This window comes from Oncorhynchus mykiss, chromosome 5, assembly GCF_013265735.2.
Source record: "Oncorhynchus mykiss isolate Arlee chromosome 5, USDA_OmykA_1.1, whole genome shotgun sequence".
Lineage (NCBI taxonomy): Eukaryota > Metazoa > Chordata > Actinopteri > Salmoniformes > Salmonidae > Oncorhynchus > Oncorhynchus mykiss.
In genome coordinates this window covers 68244847-68266075 of record NC_048569.1, presented here as the reverse complement: position 1 = coordinate 68266075, position 21229 = coordinate 68244847, and the positions used below count along the sequence as shown (strand labels likewise).

The following is a 21229-nucleotide window of genomic DNA, read 5'->3' as shown; positions in this document are numbered from 1 at the left end:
TCCGATGATGCTGTGGCACACTGCCTCACACCATGACGGACCCTCCACCTCTGGAGCGGGATCGATTTGGAGTACAGGCCTCGGAGTAATACTCATTCCTTCGACAAGAAACGCGAATCCGACCATCACCCCTGGTGAGACAAAACCGTGACTCATCAGTGAAGAGCACTTTCTGCCAGTCCTGTCTGGTCCAGTGACAGTGGGTTTGTGCCCATAGGCAACGTTGTTGATGGTGATGTCTGGTGAGGACCTGCCTTACAACAAATCTACAAGCCTTCAGTCCAGCCTCGCTCAGCCTATTGTGGACAATCTGAGCACTGATGGAGGGATTGTACGTTCCTGGTGTAACTCGGGCAGTTGTTGTTGCCATACTGTACCTGTCCCGCAGGTGTGATGTTCGGATGTACCGATCCTGTGCAGGTGTTGTTACACGTGGTCTGCCACTGCGAGGATGATCAGCTGTCCTTCCAGTCTCCCTGTAGTGCTGTGTTAGGCGTCTCACAGGACAGACATTGCAATTTATTGCCCTGGCCACATCTGCAGTCCTCATGCCTCCTTGCAGCATGCCTAAGGCACGTTCACGCAGATGAGCAGGGACCCTGGGCATCTTTCTTTTTGTGTATTTCAGAGTCAGTAGAAAGGCCTCTTTAGTGTCCTAAGTTTTCAGAACTGTGACCTTAAATGCCTACCATCTGTAAGCTGTTAGTGTCTTAACGATCGTTCCACAGGTGCATGTTCATTAATTGTTTATGGTTCATTGAACAAGCATGGGAAACAGTGTTTAAACCTTTTACAATGAAGATCTGTGAAGTTATTTGTATTTTTTCCGAATTGTCTTTGAAAGACAGGGTCCTGAAAAAGGGAAGTTTCTTTTAAAAAGGGAGTTTATTTTAAGATGTATTATTTATCTAATTAACCTTTCTTCTAATGCTGTCTTATCTATTTATGAAATACTATAAATAGAAAGTTGAATATGAATTATTTTACAACATTCTCTATCTTGAATGGTATAGTGTAGTTGTAGTTTACTTCTTTATCAATTGTTGTATTTTATTTTTTACAGTGCCTTGCGAAAGTATTCGGCCCCCTTGAACTTTGCGACCTTTTGCCACATTTCAGGCTTCAAACATAAAGATATAAAACTGTATTTTTTTGTGAAGAATCAACAACAAGTGGGACACAATCATGAAGTGGAACGACATTTATTGGATATTTCAAACTTTTTTAACAAATCAAAAACTGAAAAATTGGGCGTGCAAAATTATTCAGCCCCTTTACTTTCAGTGCAGCAAACTCTCTCCAGAAGTTCAGTGAGGATATCTGAATGATCCAATGTTGACCTAAATGACTAATGATGATACATACAATCCACCTGTGTGTAATGTGGAAGAAGGTGCTCTGGTCAGATGAAACCAAAATTGAACTTTTTGGCAACAATGCAAAATGTTATGTTTGGCGTAAAAGCAACACAGCTGAACACACCATCCCCACTGTCAAACATGGTGGTGGCAGCATCATGGTTTGGGCCTGCTTTTCTTCAGCAGGGACAGGGAAGATGGTTAAAATTGATGGGAAGATGGATGGAGCCAAATACAGGACCATTTTGGAAGAAAACCGGATGGAGTCTGCAAAAGACCTGAGACTGGGACAGAGATTTGTCTTCCAACAAGACAATGATCCAAAACATAAAGCAAAATATACAATGGAATGATTAAAAAATAAACATATCCAGGTGTTAGAATGGCCAAGTCAAAGTCCAGACCTGAATCCAATCGAGAATCTGTGGAAAGAACTGAAAACTGCTGTTCACAAATGCTCTCCATCCAACCTCACTGAGCTCGAGCTGTTTTGCAAGGAGGAATGGGAAAAAAATTCAGTCTCTCGATGTGCAAAACTGATAGAGACATACCCCAAGCGACTTACAGCTGTAATCGCAGCAAAAGGTGGCGCTACAAAGTATTAACTTAAGGGGGCTGAATAATTTTGCACGCCCAATTTTTCCGTTTTTGATTTGTTAAAAAAGTTAGAAATATCCAATAAATGTCATTCCACTTCATGATTGTGTCCCACTTGTTGTTGATTCTTCACAAAAAAATACAGTTTTATATCTTTATGTTTGAAGCCTGAAATGTGGCAAAAGGTCGCAAAGTTCAAGGGGGCCGAATACTTTCGCAAGGCACTGTATATATATTGTGTTATTACAATCCCTATCATTCATAGTATTGGGTGTTCCATTATTCTAATCCTCTATGGGAAATGTGTAATATTTAGAATAGCCATGTAGTCTTGGTGTCTCTGTACATTTGGTTATCAATATACAGTTTATCGACTACAAGAGCTACACGTTTCTCTTTTAATCTATTCTCCTTGAAGAGTGGTTACAGAACTTTGCACAGTTCTGCAATTTCCTTCGGGATCATATCATTCATGCCACTGGGTCTTTTACCCAGACTTTTAACCATTATTTTATCATTGAAGGATGCAAATTTGGGATGCATATTTCTGTCTGAAAAGGTGTACCCGTTCGAGTTGGATTTTATCGACGGCATCGCCTGAAATTCTTTCACCACACTTTCAGGACTTCGCCCGCGTTTTCTTTTGATACCAGTACCAGATTTTCTCTCATAGATCTAGTCTGTATGTCAAACAGTGGTGACCTGCCATTCAGGGCAGGTGGGGCATTAGCTCAGTATTCTGTCAGTCATAGGGATTTGCGCAATCGCCAAGCTTCAGTCCTTCAGTAAATGGTAGACATCCAAAATTTCAGCCCTATGAGATAGTTATATTACAAGTGCCCTTCCAAGAAGGCTCAAGGTCATTGGCCACAGAAATCACGTTATATGTACAGTAGTTTTGATTGGACTGATCATTTCAACATCTTACTTTCACAATCTTAGCTAGCAGTCATCATTATGAATCCTGTCTACTGGCAAATAGTTTTTAATCCTTGTCATATGAAGATAAATAATGAAGAGAAAATATAGATAAAACGTATCGGTGCTCATCGGCCATTGGACATAAACATTACACAAGTTGTAAATCGCAAAATCGCAAATTCAACAATGAGTTGTTTGGAAGGAATCGGTGACAGTGGCTAACCACAAGCATTGCAACTGGGAAGTCAGACTGGGAAAATACGTTTTGAACGGTCATACAACTCGGAATTGTAAATCTTTTTCTTTGATGACAAAATTTGCCAAGGACGGACTGCCGTGCACAACAAGGTCCAAAAATGTTTTATATGCTGCTGCATAAATTATGTAATATGCCAGGGAGATATGTTCAGCCATATCAGCTGTGTGTGTGTGTGTGTGTGTGTGTGCGTGTGTGTGTGTGTACCTTGTAACCTAGGATGGGTCCGAAATGCCCCTGTGCACAAAGTGAGGTCCATACAGAAATGGTTTGTCGAAATTTGTGTGGAAGAACTTGACTGGCCCGCACAGTCCTGACCTCAACTCCATTGAACACCTTTGGGATGAATTGGAGCGCTGACTGCGAGCCAGGCATAATCGCCCAACATCAGTGCCCAACCTCACTAATGCTCTTGTGGCTGAATGGAAGCAAGTCCCCGCAGCAATGTTCCAACATCTAGTGGAAAGCCAGAAGAGTGGAGGCTATTATAGCAGGAAAGGGGGGACAAACTCCATATTAATGCCCATGATTTTGGATGAGCAGGTGTCCCCATACATCTTGTCATGTAGTGTATGTGTGTGCGTGTGTGTGTGACAGCTGGTTCTCATAGTGTTTTCCTCTCAGCTCCTCAGCCTGCTGTGTGGGAAGCAGTGTAGCTACAGTAACTGATAGTCTGAATAAAGCCTGATTGTGTGTGGGCTACTGTATTGTAGTGCAGCTGTATCTGGAAGGCTCTCCCCAGCAAGTCTCCACATCTCATCTGTGTGGGGCCACCAAGCCAGTCTCCTGGGCTCTCCTCTCCTCAGCTCTGTCCCTGGGCTCTACAGGGAATAAAATATGACTAGTATCATCATTCTTCCCTCCCTCTCTCTCTCACTGTCGCTGTGGGAGGTTTGCTAGCTCTTCTGTGATTCTCCTCTGGTGCTCTGCCACCTCGGAGAGTCATCTTTCACTAGGAAGATGCCCTCCACAGCCAAACAAGGCATTTGTGTGACACAGCTTGGTTGTTGTTGTTCCCAATGTTTTTGTAGAATACATGACGTGGGCATTTGAAAAATATGTAGCCAAGGAGTCTTAGTCAAATCAAGATCTTTACATTTTGATAGAAATGGCAATGGCTATGAAATTTGTAAATTGTGTATATTCGGCAGGTTTGTGACACCCCTGCCCTGTGCCCCTTTCTCTCTCTGTGTGTGTGGTGTGTGTGTGGTGTGTGTGGTGTGTGTGGTGTGTGTTGTGTGTGTGTGTGTGTGTGTGTGTGTGTGTGTGTGTGTGTGTGTGTGTGTGTGTGTGTGTGTGTGTGTGTGTCATGTATTCATAAGGTAGGGCTGGAGTTCTACATTGATGTTCATGCCCACTCCACCATGATGAATGGCTTCATGTACGGGAACGTGTTTGAGGAGGAGGAGAGAGTCCAGAGACAAGCCGTGTTCCCTCGCCTGCTCTGCCAAAACGCCCCAGACTTCTCCTTTGTAAGTCCATCACATCAACTGTACCAGGGACAACTTTAGGGCCCAGAGTTGTCCCTGGTCAGGCCATATCAATCCTGACCATACTCATCTCACATATGTTCCACAGGAAATACACCCCACATATTAGCAGGTGCTAGTTGGCTATGCTACAGTAGTTACTGTATCACCCACAGGGTTAACTGAGATCTATCGTACAGCTGGGTGTGGAAGCTATATTTTAAAATTCTGTGTTCCCTTTCACCTCTCAGCCACATTGACCTTCAGCGCTCAGCCAATGTGACATTTTGTATCAGTGCCAGTTACATATAGCCAGAAGAATAACCTTTTTTTGTGCAGTGACACATTCACAGCTCTCATAGAACTTTCTTCACCAGTACACAAGGAAAGTCTTTCAACAGCCAAAATGACTTTAGCCAACCAGCATACATAAAGAATGTCACAGATTGTCCACCACTTATTTATTTTGCTGGCTCAATAAAGAGCTAACCTTTTGTTGTGAGTGTATACAGACGTGTGTGCCTGCATGTGTAAAATAAAATGTTATTTGTCACATGCTTCGTAAACAACAGGTGTAGACTAACAGTGAAATGCTTACTGATGGGCCCTTCCCAACAATACAGAGAGAAAAAAGATAAATAATATAAAAATAATAACACAATGAATTAATACATAATGAGTAACGATAATTTGGCCATATACATCGGGCACCAGTACCGAGGCGATGTGCAGGGGTACGAGGTAATTGAGGTAGATATGTACAAATATAGTCCCCATAATGACAAAGCAAAAACAGTTATTTAGAAATGTTTGCTGATTTTCAAAAAAAATGTAAAATTTAAATTATATTTACATAAGTATTCAGACCCTTTACTCAGTACTTTGTTGAAGCACCTTTGGCAGTGATTACAGCATAGATTATTCTTGTGTATGACACTACAAGCTTGGCACACCTGTGTTTGGGGAGTTTCTCCCATTCTTCTCTGCAGATCCTCTCAAGCTCTGTCAGGTTGGATGGTGAGCGTTGTTGCACAGCTATTTTCAGGTCTCTCCAGAGATGTTCTATCGGGTTCAAGTCCGGGCTCTGGCTGGGCCACACAAGGACATTCAGAGACTTGTTCTGAAACACCTGCGTTGTCTTGGCCATGTGCCTAGGGTCGTTGTCCTGTTGGAAGGTGAACCTTCACCCCAGTCTGAATACCTGAGCGCTCTTAGCAGGTTTTAATCAAGGATCTCTCTGTACTTTGCTCCGTTCATCATTCCCTCGATCCAGTCCCTGCCGCTAAAAATCCTCCCCACAGCATTATGCTGCCACCACCATGCTTCACCATAGGGATGTTATTGGCCAGGTAAGCAGTGCCTGGTTTCCTCCAGACGTGACGCTTGGTATTCATGCCAAAGAGTTCAATCTTGGTTTCATCAGACCAGAGAATCTTGTTTCTCATGGTCTGAGAGTCTTTAGGTGCCTTTTGGCAAACTCCAAGTGGGCTGTAATTTGTATTTTACTGAGGAGTGGCTTCCATCTTTCCGCTCTACCATAAAGGCCTGATTAGTGGAGTGCTGCAGAGATGGATATCCTTCTGGAAGGTTCTCCCATCTCCACAGAGGAACTCTGGAGCTCTGTCAGAGTGACCATCAGGTTCTTTGTCATCTCCCTGACCAAGGCCCTTCTCCCCCGATGGCTTAGTTTGGCTGGGCAGCCAGTTCTAGGAAGAGTCTTGGTGGTTACAAATGTAATCTTGGGGACCTTCAATGCTGCTGACATTTTTTGGTTCCCTTTCCCAGATCTGAGCCTCAATTTGTATTTTTTTTGCTTTGTCATTATGGGGTATTGTATGTAGATTGAGGATTTTTCTTTATTTAATCCATTTTAGAATAAGTTAACGTAACAAAATGTGGGAAACGGGGGTCTGAAGGGGTCTGAATACTTTCCGAATGCACTGTATTCTGTCCATACCATCTTTATATGTATACATGACACATTCAGATATTTCCTATGAGTGTATTGTTGTTTTTCTGCTTGGTATCACTGCACTGTTGGGGCTGGAAACACAAGCATTTCGTTGCACCTGCAATAACATCTGCAAATATGTGTACACGACCAATAAACTTAATTAATTTGCCCAGCCTTTCAAAGCATTTCATGGCCACAGATGTTTATTTTTATTTTTTTTATTTCACCTTTATTTAATTAACCAGGTAGGCAAGTTGAGAACAAGTTCTCATTTACAATTGCGACCTGGCCAAGATAAAGCAAAGCAGTTCGACACATACAACGACACAGAGTTAAACATGGAGTAAAACAAATATACAGTCAATAATACAGTAGAAAAATAAGTCTATATACAATGTGAGCAAATGAGGTGAGATACGGGAGGTAAGGGCAAAAAAAACCACACAAAAAAGGCCATGGTGGCAAAGTAAATACAATACAGCAAGTAAAACACTGGAATGGTAGATTTGCAGTGGAAGAATGTGCAAGGTAGAGATAGGAATAGTGGGGTGCAAAGGAGCAAAATAAATAAATACAGTAGGGGGAGAGGTAGTTGTTTGGGCTAAATTATAGATGGGCTATGTAGAGGTGCAGTAATCTGTGAGCTGCTCTGATAGCTGGTGCTTAAAGCTAGTGAGGGAGATAAGTGTTTCCAGTTTCAGAGATTTTTGTAGTTCGTTCCAGTCATTGGCAGCAGAGAACTGGAAGGAGGCGGCCAAAGGAAGAATTGGTTTTGGGGGTGACCAGAGAGATATACCTGCTGGAGCGCGTGCTACAGCGAGTTGAGATAAGGGGGCACTTTACCTAGCAGGGTCTTGTAGATGACCTGGAGCCAGTGGGTTTGGCGACGAGTATGAAGCGAGGGCCAGCCAACGAGAGCGTACAGGTCACAGTGGTGGGTAGTATATGGGGCTTTGGTGCTACGATGTGAGATGTGAGTGCTACGGGGCGATAGTAATTTAAACAGGTTACCTTGGGCACAGGGACTATGGTGGTCTGCTTGAAACATGTAGATATTACAGACTAGGTCAGGGAGAGGTTGAAAATATCATGAAGACACTTGCCAGCTAGTTAGCGCATGCGCTGAGTACGCATCCTGGTAATCCGCCTGGCCCCATAGCCTTGTGAATGTTAACCTGTTTAAAGGTCTTTCTCACATTGGCTACGGAGATCGAGATCAGAGTCATCCGGAACAGCTGGTAATCTCATGCACGGTTCAGTGTTGATTGCTTCGAAGCAAGCATAGAAGGAATTTAGCTCGTCTGGTAGGCTCACAACACTGGGGAGCTTGTGGCTGGGTTTCCCTTTGTAATCTATGATAGTTTGCAAGCCCTGCCAAATCTGACGAGTTTCAGAGTATTAGGACTCAATCTTAGTCCTGTATTGACGTTTTGACTGTTTGATGGCTTGTCAGAGGTCGTAGGGGGATTTATTATAAGCGTCCGGATTAGTGTCCCGGTCCTTGAAAGCAGCAGTAGCTTTATCCTTTAGCTCAGTGCGGATGTTGCCTGGAATCCATGGCTTCTGGTTGGGATATGTGAGGACGGTCACTGTGAGGACGACGTCGTTGAAGCACTTATTAAATTAATGAAGCCGGTGACTGTGGTAAACTCCTCAATGTCATCGGTTGAATCCCAGAACATATTCCAGTCTGTGCTAGCAAAACAGTCCTGTAGTCTGCTTCATCTGACCGCTTCCATGTTAAGTGCGTCACTGGTTCCTTCTTTTTGAGTTTTTACTTGTAAGTAGTAATCAGAAGGATAGAGTTATGGTCAGATTTGCCAAATGGAGGGCAAGGGAGAGCTTTGTATGCGTCTCTGTGTGTGGAGTAAAGGTGATCTAAAGGTGAGCTCAAGCATCGGTGCTTGTGCACTGCTCCTGTACTCCACCTCCTTTCCAACTGCTCCACTAAAACCCGCTCCAAATTCGCTCCATTCATTAAAATCACAATGTAAATACCCATCTATTTTTGTGACTACCTGGACCTACCAATAGGTATTGATTATTGAAACGAAACCATATGATTTGAATGAAAAGTATTTTAGTAAACAACATGAAAGGTTGACCGTTTGAAGGCTACATGTGGTATTAAACAGCATATAAACACTCTAAATAGGTCAAGAGCCAGACAGGTAGCCTAAGAAATGAAAATGAATTATTTAGACTATTAGCCTATTACCTCAAGGTTATAGCCTACAAATAAACACACTGAGTATACCAAACATTAAGAACACCTTCGATTCACCTTCGATTCATTCATAGGTGTGCCGGGCACCTACTATCACCCTATTCAAAGCCACTTAAATATTTATCTTGCCCATTCATTCTCTGAATGGTACACATTACACAATCCATGTCTCAATTGTCTTCAAGGCTTAAAAATCCTTCTTTAACCTGTCTCCTCCCCTTCATCTACACTGACTGAAGTCGATTTAAGGAGTGACATCAATAAGGGATCATAGCTTTCCCCTGGATTCACCCGGTCAGTCCATGTCATGGAAAGAGCATGTCTCCTTAATGTTTTGTATACTCAGTGTTAATTGTAAAACATTTGCGAGTGCGACACACTAGGCTGGCAGGAACATTAAGCACTCAGCATTTAAACAACATTTTGTTGTATTCAATTAGTATAGTCTATAAATTGTGCATATAGGCTGTGAATTGAATGAAAAATGCCTAGTTAGGCTCAGTCTACAATGCCTTTGAATTCACTTTTGGAATCAGTAGTTTGTCTAAAGTCTGGCTTTAGGCTCATGCGATGGTGCCTGGAGAGCAGGCCACCAGCGGAGAATACAGTCTCCGCTCTTGCAGAGCCACTGGGAATGCTAAACACCCATCCGGCCACTCTTGCCAGGCTGGGTAGGGATGCGGAGATGTTTTTACATTTTTCTATAGGTAGTTCTAAAAGTTTTTAGGCAAAATAACCCTAGCAAAACGTAAAGCTCCTTGAAAGAAGTAAAATGTCAGGCCCATTGGGCCAAAATCAATGTGGGCGAGAAGGCTGACGCTCCAGCCTTTGGGAAACTCACCAGTCAAATTGGGCATGCTCTGCTCCTCATCTGCTCTGCTCACATACTCTGATTCTAACTGAGGCCAGCAAAACCTTGAGACTTAACATTAAAGATTGTGCAACAGCTGCTGTTAACAAAGAGACACATCTCCCCCTTAACCTTATCCGAAGCTGCCGTTCGGTCTTGCTGATGCATAGCAAAACCATCTAGATGTGTATTACCCATGTCCATGTTCAGCAACGACTCCGAGAAACATAGAATATTACAGTTTTTCATGTCCGTTGATAGGATAGTCTTGTATGGAGTTCATCTAGCTTATTCCCTAGTGATTGTACGTTCATCGAAATAAGCAGTACATCCACAGCTGCCGACTCGTTGAAGTAGAAATCGTCACCCAAATCGAGGTCAGTGATCGCTGTTCTGATGTCCAGGAGATGTTTTTGGTCATAGAAATGATAGCAGAAATATTACAGTTGAAGTCGGAAGTTTACATACACTTAGGTTGGAGTCATTAAAACTCGTTTTTCAACCACTCCACAAATTTCTTGTTAACAAACTATAGTTTTGGCAAGTCGGTTAGGACATCTACTTTGGGCATGACACAAGTAATTTTTCCAACAATTGTTTACAGACAGATTATTTCACTGTATCTCAATTCCAGTGGGTCAGAAGTTTACATACACTAAGTTGACTGTGCCTCTAAACAGCTTGGAACATTCCAGAAAATTATGTAATGGCTTTAGAAGCATCTGATAGACTAATTGACATCATTTGAGTCAATTGGAGGTGTACCTGTGTATGTATTTCAAGGCCTACCTTCAAACTCAGTGCCTCTTTGCTTGACATCAGAAGGAAATCAAAAGAAATCAGTCAAGACCCCAGAAAAAAAAATGTAGACCTCCACAAGTCTGGTTCATCCATGGGAGCAATTTCCAAACGCCTGAAGGTAGGGGTGCTTTGCTGCAGGAGGGACTGGTGCACTTCACAAAATAGATGGCATCATGAGGAAGGAAGATTATGTGGATATATTGAAGCAACATCTCAAGACATCAGTCAGGAAGTTAAAGCTTGGTCGCAAATGGGTCTTCCAAATGAACAATGACCCCAAGCATACTTCCAAAGTTGTGGCAAAATGGCTTAAGGACAACAGAGTCAAAGTATTGGAGTGGCCATCACAAAGCCCTGACCTCAATCCTATAGAAAATTTGTGGGCAGAACTGAAAAAGTGTGTGCGAGCAAGGAGGCCTACAAACCTAACTCAGTTATACCAGCTCTGTCAGGAGGAATGGGCCAAAATTGACCCAACTTATTGTGGGAAGCTTGTGGAAGGCTACCTGAAACGTTTGATCCAAATTAAACAATTTAAAGGCAATGCTACCAAATTCTAATTGCATGTATATAAACTTCTGACCCACTGGGAATGTGATGAAAGAAATAAAAGCTGAAATAAATCATTGTCTCTACTATTATTCTGACATTTCACATTCTTAAAATAAAGTGGTGATCCTAACTGACCTAAGACAGGGAATTTTTTACTAGGATTAAATGTCAGGAATTGTGAAAAACTGAGTTTAAATGTATTTGGCTAAGGGTATGTAAATTTCTGACTTCAACAGTATGTAAAACAAGTTAAGATCAGCGTAAAAAAAACACACATAATATCAGAATTGGTTAGGAGTCCATAAGACGGCAACTATCCACTGCAGCACCATCTTCACCACACCGTTTGTGTGTGTGTGTACTTCTGCATGTGCATGCTCGCGTCGAGTGTGAGTGTGAGTGTATACCATTGGGGTGTGTACAGTAGTGGTGACAGCAGGCCAGAAGTCATGCCCTTACTCTGCTCTTTTTTTCCTGCCCATTCAGCACTGCCCAAAGCACATAGAAATCAATAAGTGAAAACTGCCAGGAGTGAAAGCCAACCCTGCATTTACGTTACAGGGGTCAAGTTCCATTCATGTTGAGTGGACTACTAGAGTGCAATGGAAACTAAATTGACTTAATCATGTATTATACTGAAGCTGACTGAAAATACATGTCATATGGAGGGTGTCCACCCACTCTGACCAGAGTAGGTGAAAACACGCTTTGGTGATGAAATTTCACTTCCTTATGTTATATTTTATAACATTTTACCAAGACAAATACGATTATTCATGTTCTGAATCGTTCATTATATCCAAAATGTCGGATTTTGTAACCTATTAAACGGTCGGTTGTTTAGCAACAAAACCAACACATGCACAACTATGGGGTTAAACAGACAGTGATGGCTTAGATTGTTGACAACACATAAACTACAGTGCCTTCGGGAAGTATTCCTGAGCCCTTGACCATTTCCACATTTTGTTATGTTCCAGCCTTTTTCTGAAATTGATTATATTGATAAGGGGGGGGGGGGGGGGGGGGGCGGGGGGGAACTATCTACACACAACCCATAATGACAAAGCAAAAACAGGTTTTTAGACATTTTTTATAATTTATAAAAAATATAATTGACTTTGAAGCACCTTTGGCAGCAATTACAGCATTGAGTCTTGGGTATGATGCTACAAGCTTGGCACACCTGTGTTTGGGGAGTTTCTCCAATTCTTCTCTGCAGATCCTCTCAATCTCTGTCAGGTTGGATGGGGAGCGTTGCTGCACAGCTATTTTCAGTTCTCCAGAGATGTTTGATAGCATTCAAGTCCGGGCTCTGGCTGGACCACTCAAGGACATTCAGACACTTGTCCCGAAGCCAATCCTGCTTTGTCTTGGCTGTGTGCTTAGGGTCATTGTCCTGTTGGAAGGTGAACCTTCGCCCCAGTCTGAGGTCCTGAGCGCTCTCGAGCATGTTTTCATCAAGGAGCTCTCTGCACTTTGTTCCCTTCATCTTTCCCTCGATCCTGACTAGTCTCCCAGTCCCTGCTGCTGAATAACATCACACAGCATGATGCTGCCACCACAATGCTTTACCATAGGGATGGTGTCAGGTTTCCTTCGGACGTGACGCTTGGCATTCATTTCAAAGAGTTCAGTATTGGTTTCCAGAGAATCTTTTTTCTCATGGTCTGAGAGTCTTTAGGTGGCTTTTGGCAAACTCCAAGCAGGCTGTAATTTGCATTTTACTGAGGAGTGGCTTCCATCTGGCCACTCTACCATAAAGGCCTGATTGGTGCTGCAGAGATGGTTGTCCTTCTGGAAGGTTATCCTATCTCCACAGAGGAACTCTAGAGCTCTGTCAGAATGACCATCAGGTTCTTGGTCACCTCCCTGACCAAGGCCCTTCTCCCCCAATTGTGCAGTTTGGCTGGGCGGCCAGCTCTAGGAAGAGCCTTGGTGGTTCCAAACTTATTCCGTTTAAGAATGATGGAGGCCACTGTGTTCTTGGAGACCATCAATGCTGCAGACATTTTTTGGTACCTTTCCCCGGATCACAGATTACTGCACCTGTACATAGCCCATCTATAATTTAGCCCAAACAACTACCTCTTCCCCTACTGTATTTATTTATTTATTTTGCTCCTTTGTACCCCATTATTTCTATTTCTACTTTGCACATTCTTCCACTGCAAATCTACCATTCCAGTGTGTTACTTGCTATATTGTATTTACTTTGCCACCATGGCCTATTTTTGCTTTTACCTCCCTTATCTCACCTTATTTGCTCACTCACATTGTATATAGACTTATTTTTTACTGTATTATTGACTTTGTTTGTTTTACTCCATGTGTAACTCTGTGTTGTTGTACGTGTCGAACTGCTTTGCTTTATCTTGGCCAGGTCGCAATTGTAAATGAGAACTTGTTCTCAACTTGCCTACCTGGTTAAATAAAGGTGAAATAAAAATAAATTAAATATATCTGTGCTTCAACATAATCCTACGGACAATTCCTTCGACCTCATGGCTTGGTTTTTGCTCTGACATGCACTGTCAAATGTGGCTTTCCAAATCATGTCCAATCAATTGAATTTATCACAGGTGGACTCCAATCAAGTTGTAGAAACATCGCAAGGAAGATCAATGTGGACAGGATGTACCTGAGCTCAATTTCGAGTCTCATAGCAAAGTGTCTGAATACTTATGTAAATAAGTTTTTTTTTACATTTTTATAAATTTGCAAAAATGTCTCAACCTGTTTTCACTTTGTCATTATGGGGTATTGTGTGTAGATGGATTAAATAAATAAAAATATTTAACAATTTTAGAATAACGTTGCAAAGTTACAAAATGTGGAAAAAATCAAGGGGCCTGAATACTTTCCAAAGGCATTGTATATGTCTCTCCAATGTTTATTGAAAAGATAAATATAAATAAATATCTAAATATAAATGCAACAGAAAACTATTTCAAGGATTTTACTGAGTTACAGTTCATATATGTAAATCAGTCAATTTAAATGAATGTATAAGGCCCTAATCTATGGATTTCACATGATTGGGAATACAGATATGCATCGGTTGGTCACAGATACCATAAAAAAATAAGTACAGGCGTGGATTAGAAAACCATTCAGTATCTAGTGTGACCATTTGCCTCATGCAGCATATCTCCTTCGCACAGAGTTGTTCAGGCTGTTGATTGTGGCCTGTGGAATGTTGTCCCACTTCAATGGCTGTACATGTCTGGTGAGTATGCAGGTCATGGAAGAACTGGGACATTTTCAGCTTCCAGGAATTAGGTACAGATCCTTGCAACATGGGGCCGTGAATTATCCTGCTGAAATATTATGTGATGGCGGCAGATGAATGCCAAGACAAGGGGCCTCAGGATATCGTCACATTATCACTGTGCATTGAAATTGCCAAAAAGCAATTGTGTTCGTTGTCCATAGCTTATGCCTGCCCATACCATAACTCCATCGCCACCATGGGGCACTGAATTGAACATTGTGAACTGCAAAACGCTCACCCACACGTCGCCATGCACGTGGTCTGTGGCTGTGAGGAAGGTTGGATATACTGCCAAATTCTCTAAAACGACGTTGGAGGCGGCTTATAGTAGTGAAATTAACATTCAATTCTCTGGCAACACCTCTGGTAGACATTCCTGCAGTCAGTATGCCAATTGCACACTCCCTCAACTTGAGACATCTGTGGCATAGAGTACCACAGTATGAGTCATAATACCCATAAACCCTAGTGGTCAAACAAGAAAAAGCTCCAATTGTTCCCCCCCATAGGGGATTTTAGAAACTCTTAAAATAAAAGCTGTGTTTTGTGTAGGCTTACCCTGGCGTGACATTTTGATAACCGTGTCAATCTCTCTAGGACAAGGTGACTTATCAATATATTCATCTGTATTTACCCCACAAAAATGAAATGATAATTAGCTGATAGTGTGGCTATCATAAAGAGCTACAAATGCCATGGTGATCTGGACAAGACTGCCGAATCAAGGCAAAGGTAAGAATCTCTGGATTAACTATCTAATGTTAGGTAAATTTAGTAATACATTGGCTAAATGTCTTTAAATTTACAATTTTGCAAACTGTCTTGTGCATGTTTTAAATTGACACTACATGTTAACAAAGGTGTCAGCTAGAGATGACATTTAGGAGCTTGCAGAGATTTGTAGTCTTGCATGATGTCTCCTTTGATACTAATTAGCATTTTCCAATCTGTAAATAGAGACAAATATATTGATGAAAGTAACCTTGTCCGAGTGTCACGTTCGTTTGTAGAGCAGAACCAAGGTGCAGAATAAACACTACTTAAATATGATCCCCAATTAGAGACAACGATTACCAGCTGCCTCTAATTGAGAATCATACAAATCACCAACATAGAAACATGAAAACTTGAACACCCACATAGAAATAATAAACTAGACTAACCCCCCAGTCACACCCTGACCTACTCCACCATAGAAAATAAGGACTCTCTATGGTCAGAACGTGACACCGAGAGAGATTTACAAGAAATTTACAAGAGCCTACAAGAAACACAACCCTTATTTTACGGGTCTAAAATTCCCTATGGGAAAATGAATGGTGGAAAAACGATTGGAACCATTTCCCTGTTTGACCGCTAGGTTTTATGGGTATTATGACACCACTGTGGGGCTCTATTGTGTTGTCTGACAAAGTTACACATTTTAGTGGCCTTTTATTGTCCCCAGCACAAGGTGCACCTGTGTAATGATCATGCTGTTAAATCAGCTTCTTGATACGCTACAACTGTCTGGTGGATGGATTATCTGGGCAAAGGAGAAATGCTCACTAACAGAGGTGTAAACAAATTTGTGCACAAGATTTTTGAGAAATAAGCTTTTTGTATGTATGGAACATTTCTGGGATCTTTTATTTCAGCTCATGAAACATGGGACCAACATGTTGCATTTTATTTTTGTTCAGTGTACATTTGCAGCAAGTCTGGAACCAACAGGAGGACCCTGAAAATATTTTACCCCCAAGCCATAAGACTGCTAAATAGTTAAACAAATACAGTGCCGTGAAAAAGTATTTGCGCCTTTCTGATTTTCACTTATGTTTTATATTGAATGTTAGCAGATCTTCAACCAAAACCTAATATTAGATCAAGTGATCCTGAGTTTACAAATAACAAAAATTGATACTTAATTAAATAAAATAACGAAGTTATGCAACACCCAATTCCCCTGTGTGAAAAGGAATTGCCCCTTACCACTCAATAACTGGTTGTGACACCTTTAGCTGGTTGACACTTTACCCCTACGCTAAGTTGTTGTTACTCATTGTGTATTTATTTGTGTTATTATCTTTCTATTTTTCTCTCTGTATTGTTGGGAAGGGCCCATATGTAAGCATTTCACTGTTAGTCTACACCTGTTGTTTACAAAGCTTGTGACAAATACAATACAATTTGATTTGATTTTTGATTTGACAATGAGTACTTGTCTCTCAAATACATCGTTACAGTTCATGGTTAGCTAGCTAGTGAATTTTTGCCATATTAGCATAGAAGTGACATCAGTAAAAACACCTCAAAACAAGACATGGTATCAAGGACAAGATAAAACTAGTTGAAACGAGACATCTACAATTCTCCACGTGGCAGCTTCGTGTCATTATTGCAAGCTATCTGGCCATCTAAAATCACAACTGATTGGACTTCTGCCCACATTGAAGCGTGCAAATTGCTTTCGCGACTTTGTCAGCTAACCTGTCTATATCGAGCTCTGTTGACATGGCGGTGCAGGTTTGTCGTAACAACTTGATAATTTAACATTTTGAGGTTGTCGTGGGTAGCATGTTGTTGCCGTGGGTAGCAAAATGCTAAATTAACATGACGAGCTGAATTAAATGTAAAAGGCTTTGAAAATAAAAATCTTGGTTTACACTCAGTGCAGATATTATTTCGTGGGAAATTTTCGAAAACAGGAATTTATAATTAATGTGAAAAGTGTATAATAAAATACGAAAATAATACATGTCGTGTATTCAAAATCGATACCCTGCCGCCCCGATATTGTTTTATGTCCTGTGGAGTTGAGGAGAAAGATGACGAGTTCAATGGGAAAGTGAGCCTGTCAGGTAACGTTAACCAGTAGGCTTAATTCTTGCACAGAATCCGTTCAAATTGATGCAGTTCAATTTTCCAGATTTTTGACCATGGCCTCCATTGATTTAGTCACCCTAATTCTGTCAATCCAAAAGTTTATAAACTCCAATAACTTTTTAACGGATTATAATAGAGACATGAAGTTTTGGACCATTGGTTTTCTTAGAAGTATATTAACACACTTGTCCCATTGGTCAAAAATGCTCTTTTGATTGGACATATATGCATTACAACAAGACCACAATGAGTTGTGTGGGAATTATTAGAATTAAGCATTGAAATTCACCAACATACACCAAAAAAAAGGAGGACAAAGGCACTCTTCATATAATTAATTAAAATACCTTTATTTGAATGGCATGTTCAATGGAAACAGTTTAAAAACTCTGACGTGTTTCGGCTTCTATACACATATACTTTGTCACTTGTCTGACTAATTATTGATTTATAATGTTGGTATAGTAGAATATATTCTATATTAACAGTGTTTCACTTCACAGTCCAACACGTCATTTAACCGTGACGTGGTGAAGGCTGGCACTGGGAGGCGCTTCCTGGGTGGCCTGCTGGACGACACGTCCTACTGCTACACCCTGGAGGTGTCCTTCTACAGCTACATGGCAGCGGGGAGCACGTCGCCCGTTCCCTACACCGAGGACACCTGTATCCTTCTCTCTCATTGTCATCAGGGTTCCCAGGGAGCCTGGCCGGGCCCCCGCCTCCTTCTGCCCACGCCTTCCCAGCCTCCCCCGCTGGCTGATGGAGGAGAAAGGAGAGGAGGCATCAGGGGGAGAGACAGAGATGGAGCACACGACACGTGTACACGTGTATGTCTCCTCCCTCCCTCTCTCCCTCCACTAACTTCCCCAAACTTCAGAGCTTCACATCTCATAGAAAGCATGCTGTATTGGTGTCAGAGTTGATTGATAGTTACATCAATACACCCTGTCCATCCATGTAGGACAAGATATGCAACAGGAACAGAGGGGATTGTGTGTTGTGGTGCCTGGGACTAGGGTTGCAAAGGGAGGGTATATTACTGGTGCCTGGGACTTGTGGGATGCAGGCTGCAGCACAGATTGGTTTAAAGGGAAATTGAGTGAGAGGTTCTGTCGTATATTGAAAGGCTCATGTCATTGAGCCAGCAAATCAGTGTACAAACACTAACAGTGTTTTGTGTTTTTGTGGACACCAACACGCATCGAAAACAGAATCCGATTTCTCCCTGAGAGCCCAGTCTGTGCCCAGCGATTGGGCACTGTGGGCAGATTGAATTTGTGTCTTCTTGAGGGAGATACTCTGGACTACAAAAGGTCTGATTCTCCAAATCAATGCTACTCCTGAGTAGACAAAAGCCAGACCTGTGCAGATGTCTTGGCCAGTGAAATTATCTGGGCCGTGTCTGTACACCATGCAACAGAAAAGCCGTCTGTAGAGCCCACTAATGAGGGCTGATGGTGATAATGTCAGTCTATTGTACTGGTTCTCCATCCCCCAGCGTTTATCCACACTGCCTGCCCCTATAGTAACAACCTCATTTAGGGCCAGACGAGAGCCTATTGATTTCCTAGTCATTATTGGAGGCCTGGCTCGATCGACAGGCAGTACAGGGCTGAGATGTAGACAAGTCAGGTCAGCCCTTATCCACCTGAGCGCTGCCTTGCTCTTTTGTTCAGCCAGATACGTAGTGACAGTGGGAAGGCAACACCTGCCCCATTGATTTTGTTTACAAAAGAGGTAGAGAGCATGTGTGTTCTGCTTTTGTTGTGATGAAGAATAGAATACAGCAGGCCTGTTAATTGCATAGTCTTTTGTACACTCCAAATGCATTCAGGGTTAAATGTGTAACCTTTATTTAACCAGGCAAGTCAGTTAAGAACAAACTCTTATTTACAATGACAGCCTACTCCGGCCAAACCCAAACTACGCTGGGCCAATTGTGCGCCGCCCTATGGGACTCCCAATCACAGCCGGATGTGATACAGCCTGAATTCAAACCAGGGACTTTAGTGACTTCTCTTGCACTGAGATGCAGTGTCTTAGACCGCTGCGCCACTCGGGAGCCTTAAAAAATAAATAGGAATTAAATAGACATTCTCTATAGACTAAAATGTTCCTTCAGATTAACTTGTTTTTAACCATTTTAACAAACTTTGTTGGAAAAGAGGAGACACGTCTCAGATCCATGGGATAGAGAACAAGCAGAAAACCAGAGTGGTGTGGAGTCAGCCTACAGGCAGAAAAGTGTACTATACAGTGCCCATATTCCCTGTTTTGAGATGAGAGGAGATGTTCTGTGTACCGTAAGTGCCCTCTAGTGCCAGGAGGGTGAGGTGTCTGTGTGTGGCTCCATGTGGCTCTGTCCCGGCCTGCCTTGTATCACTCTGTCACACTGTAGACAACCCACTGCCAGCGACCCTTATATACAGGGCATCCATTCACTTCTTTGTTTAATTATTTATTTATTTTGTGTTTATATCAAAAGGGCTGTAAAGCCTTCTCATCTCACTCAATGTTTTTCCCCAACCCAGTGCTCCACTGAACTGTCAAGTCCAAGGCCTAGTTGGCTGGCTCGCTATAATAAGAAACCCATTCATGTAGAATTACACTGCCTCCAGGACATTCTTTTCCCTTAGTGTCAGAGAGGGGATGGAAACAAAAAAAATCTCTTTACTGTGTGTGGAAAGAGTCATAATTTACCCGTGATGCTCCTCTCCTTGAAAATGTTCCTTTCTTTGTTTCCCCACATAAAAGAGCTGTGCTGTACAGAGGAGACAGTTGGAACAGAGAGGCTGCTGTAATATGTATGCACATAGCATAACCACGGTGATAGCCACACACTGCAAGTGCATAACAAGTCCCTTGATTATTTGTCACTGTGCAGTGGGCTTAAAGAAAGAGATAAGAAAACAGAACAGAGCTGCTGCGGTCCGTCACACCCCCTTTATGCTTCTGGAGTAGCAGTGTTTACTGGCTGTCTTTGTTGGTCTCTCTGCGCTAAAGTATGCTGGCTGAAAGCAAGATGGATGAGGTGAGGTAATAATGTAAATGGAAGAACATTATATAGGAATACCATGGAGGCGAGCCTAGTGGGTGATCGGGATGTGGAGGGGGGACTGAGTCATGGTAGGGGGCCCTGCTGGAGGCAGGCAGGAACAGGCCTGGGGGATGCGTGTAGCTGGGCTTGGGGAGGGGGAGTGTCAGCACTACGCAGAGAGAGGGCAGCGGGGACTTCGTGTAGAGCAAAGATTGGGGTCAGACAGGTTGAAGGAACCAGCCATGTCGCTTTTTACTCCCTGGTGATCTGGTCTATTGAGCGTGCAAATCATCAACAAAGACCTTTATGCTTTGCAACCCCCCTCCCGCTCTAAAAATGAATGAATTATAAATAAATAATTACCTGGACACCCAAATGAATCCCCCCTTCTCCTGTTTAAAGCCTGTTATATTAAATGAAGTGCCCATTTTGACTCGTCCCTCTGTGCACTCTCTGTGACGTCTATTAAGATTTAACACACTTAACCCCCCCCCCCCCAAAAAAAAAAAAAAATGTCTCAAGGTTTCACCATCATTGGAAAGCCCTAGTTATTTGGTTGCTTTGACAAAGTCATTTCTGAAGGCTATTATTTATTTCATGATACATTTTTAAGGTAAAGGAAAAAAAACCTGTCCTTACGTTGAACTGAATTCTCATTTTAATATGGTGAAACTATTCCTTTAAAAAAAATAATTAACAAACATTGAACATCTAATAGTCAAATCATAGTGGAAAAGCAGATGAGCTAGTTCTACTCTTTTTGGCCATTTTCTGGTGTTTTGTGGTGGGTCAAGCATAACACGTCAACCCTGTTACCTATAATTTTACCAATAATTTTTTTTTTGTTAAGCTTGCATTCAGTTGCTCCTCCCTGTTGCACACAACAAGCTTCTATTCCCCCTGTCTCAAGGGGATGTAGGGCTGATTTAAGAGGAAATCATCAACCCTGTTACGGTCAACCCTGTTACGGTCAACCCTGTTACAGTCAACCCTTTTGCTTTATTTATTTGGCACTTAACGGGAACTTACTATAGTATTTTTTTTTGTTTCTTTTTTTAACCTCGA

General features: G+C 42.1%; 1 protein-coding gene across 1 annotated transcript in view; it reads left to right on the top strand.

The window, feature by feature from the left end:
• The window catches only part of agbl4 (ATP/GTP binding protein-like 4), a 409012-nt gene that overhangs the window by 377057 nt on the left and 10726 nt on the right, over positions 1 to 21229 (top strand). The window contains exons 10-11 of the mRNA XM_021604030.2: positions 4455 to 4604; positions 17628 to 17790. Of these exons, the coding sequence (XP_021459705.2) occupies positions 4455 to 4604; positions 17628 to 17790 (313 nt within the window). The remainder of the gene's footprint in view (positions 1 to 4454; positions 4605 to 17627; positions 17791 to 21229) is intronic.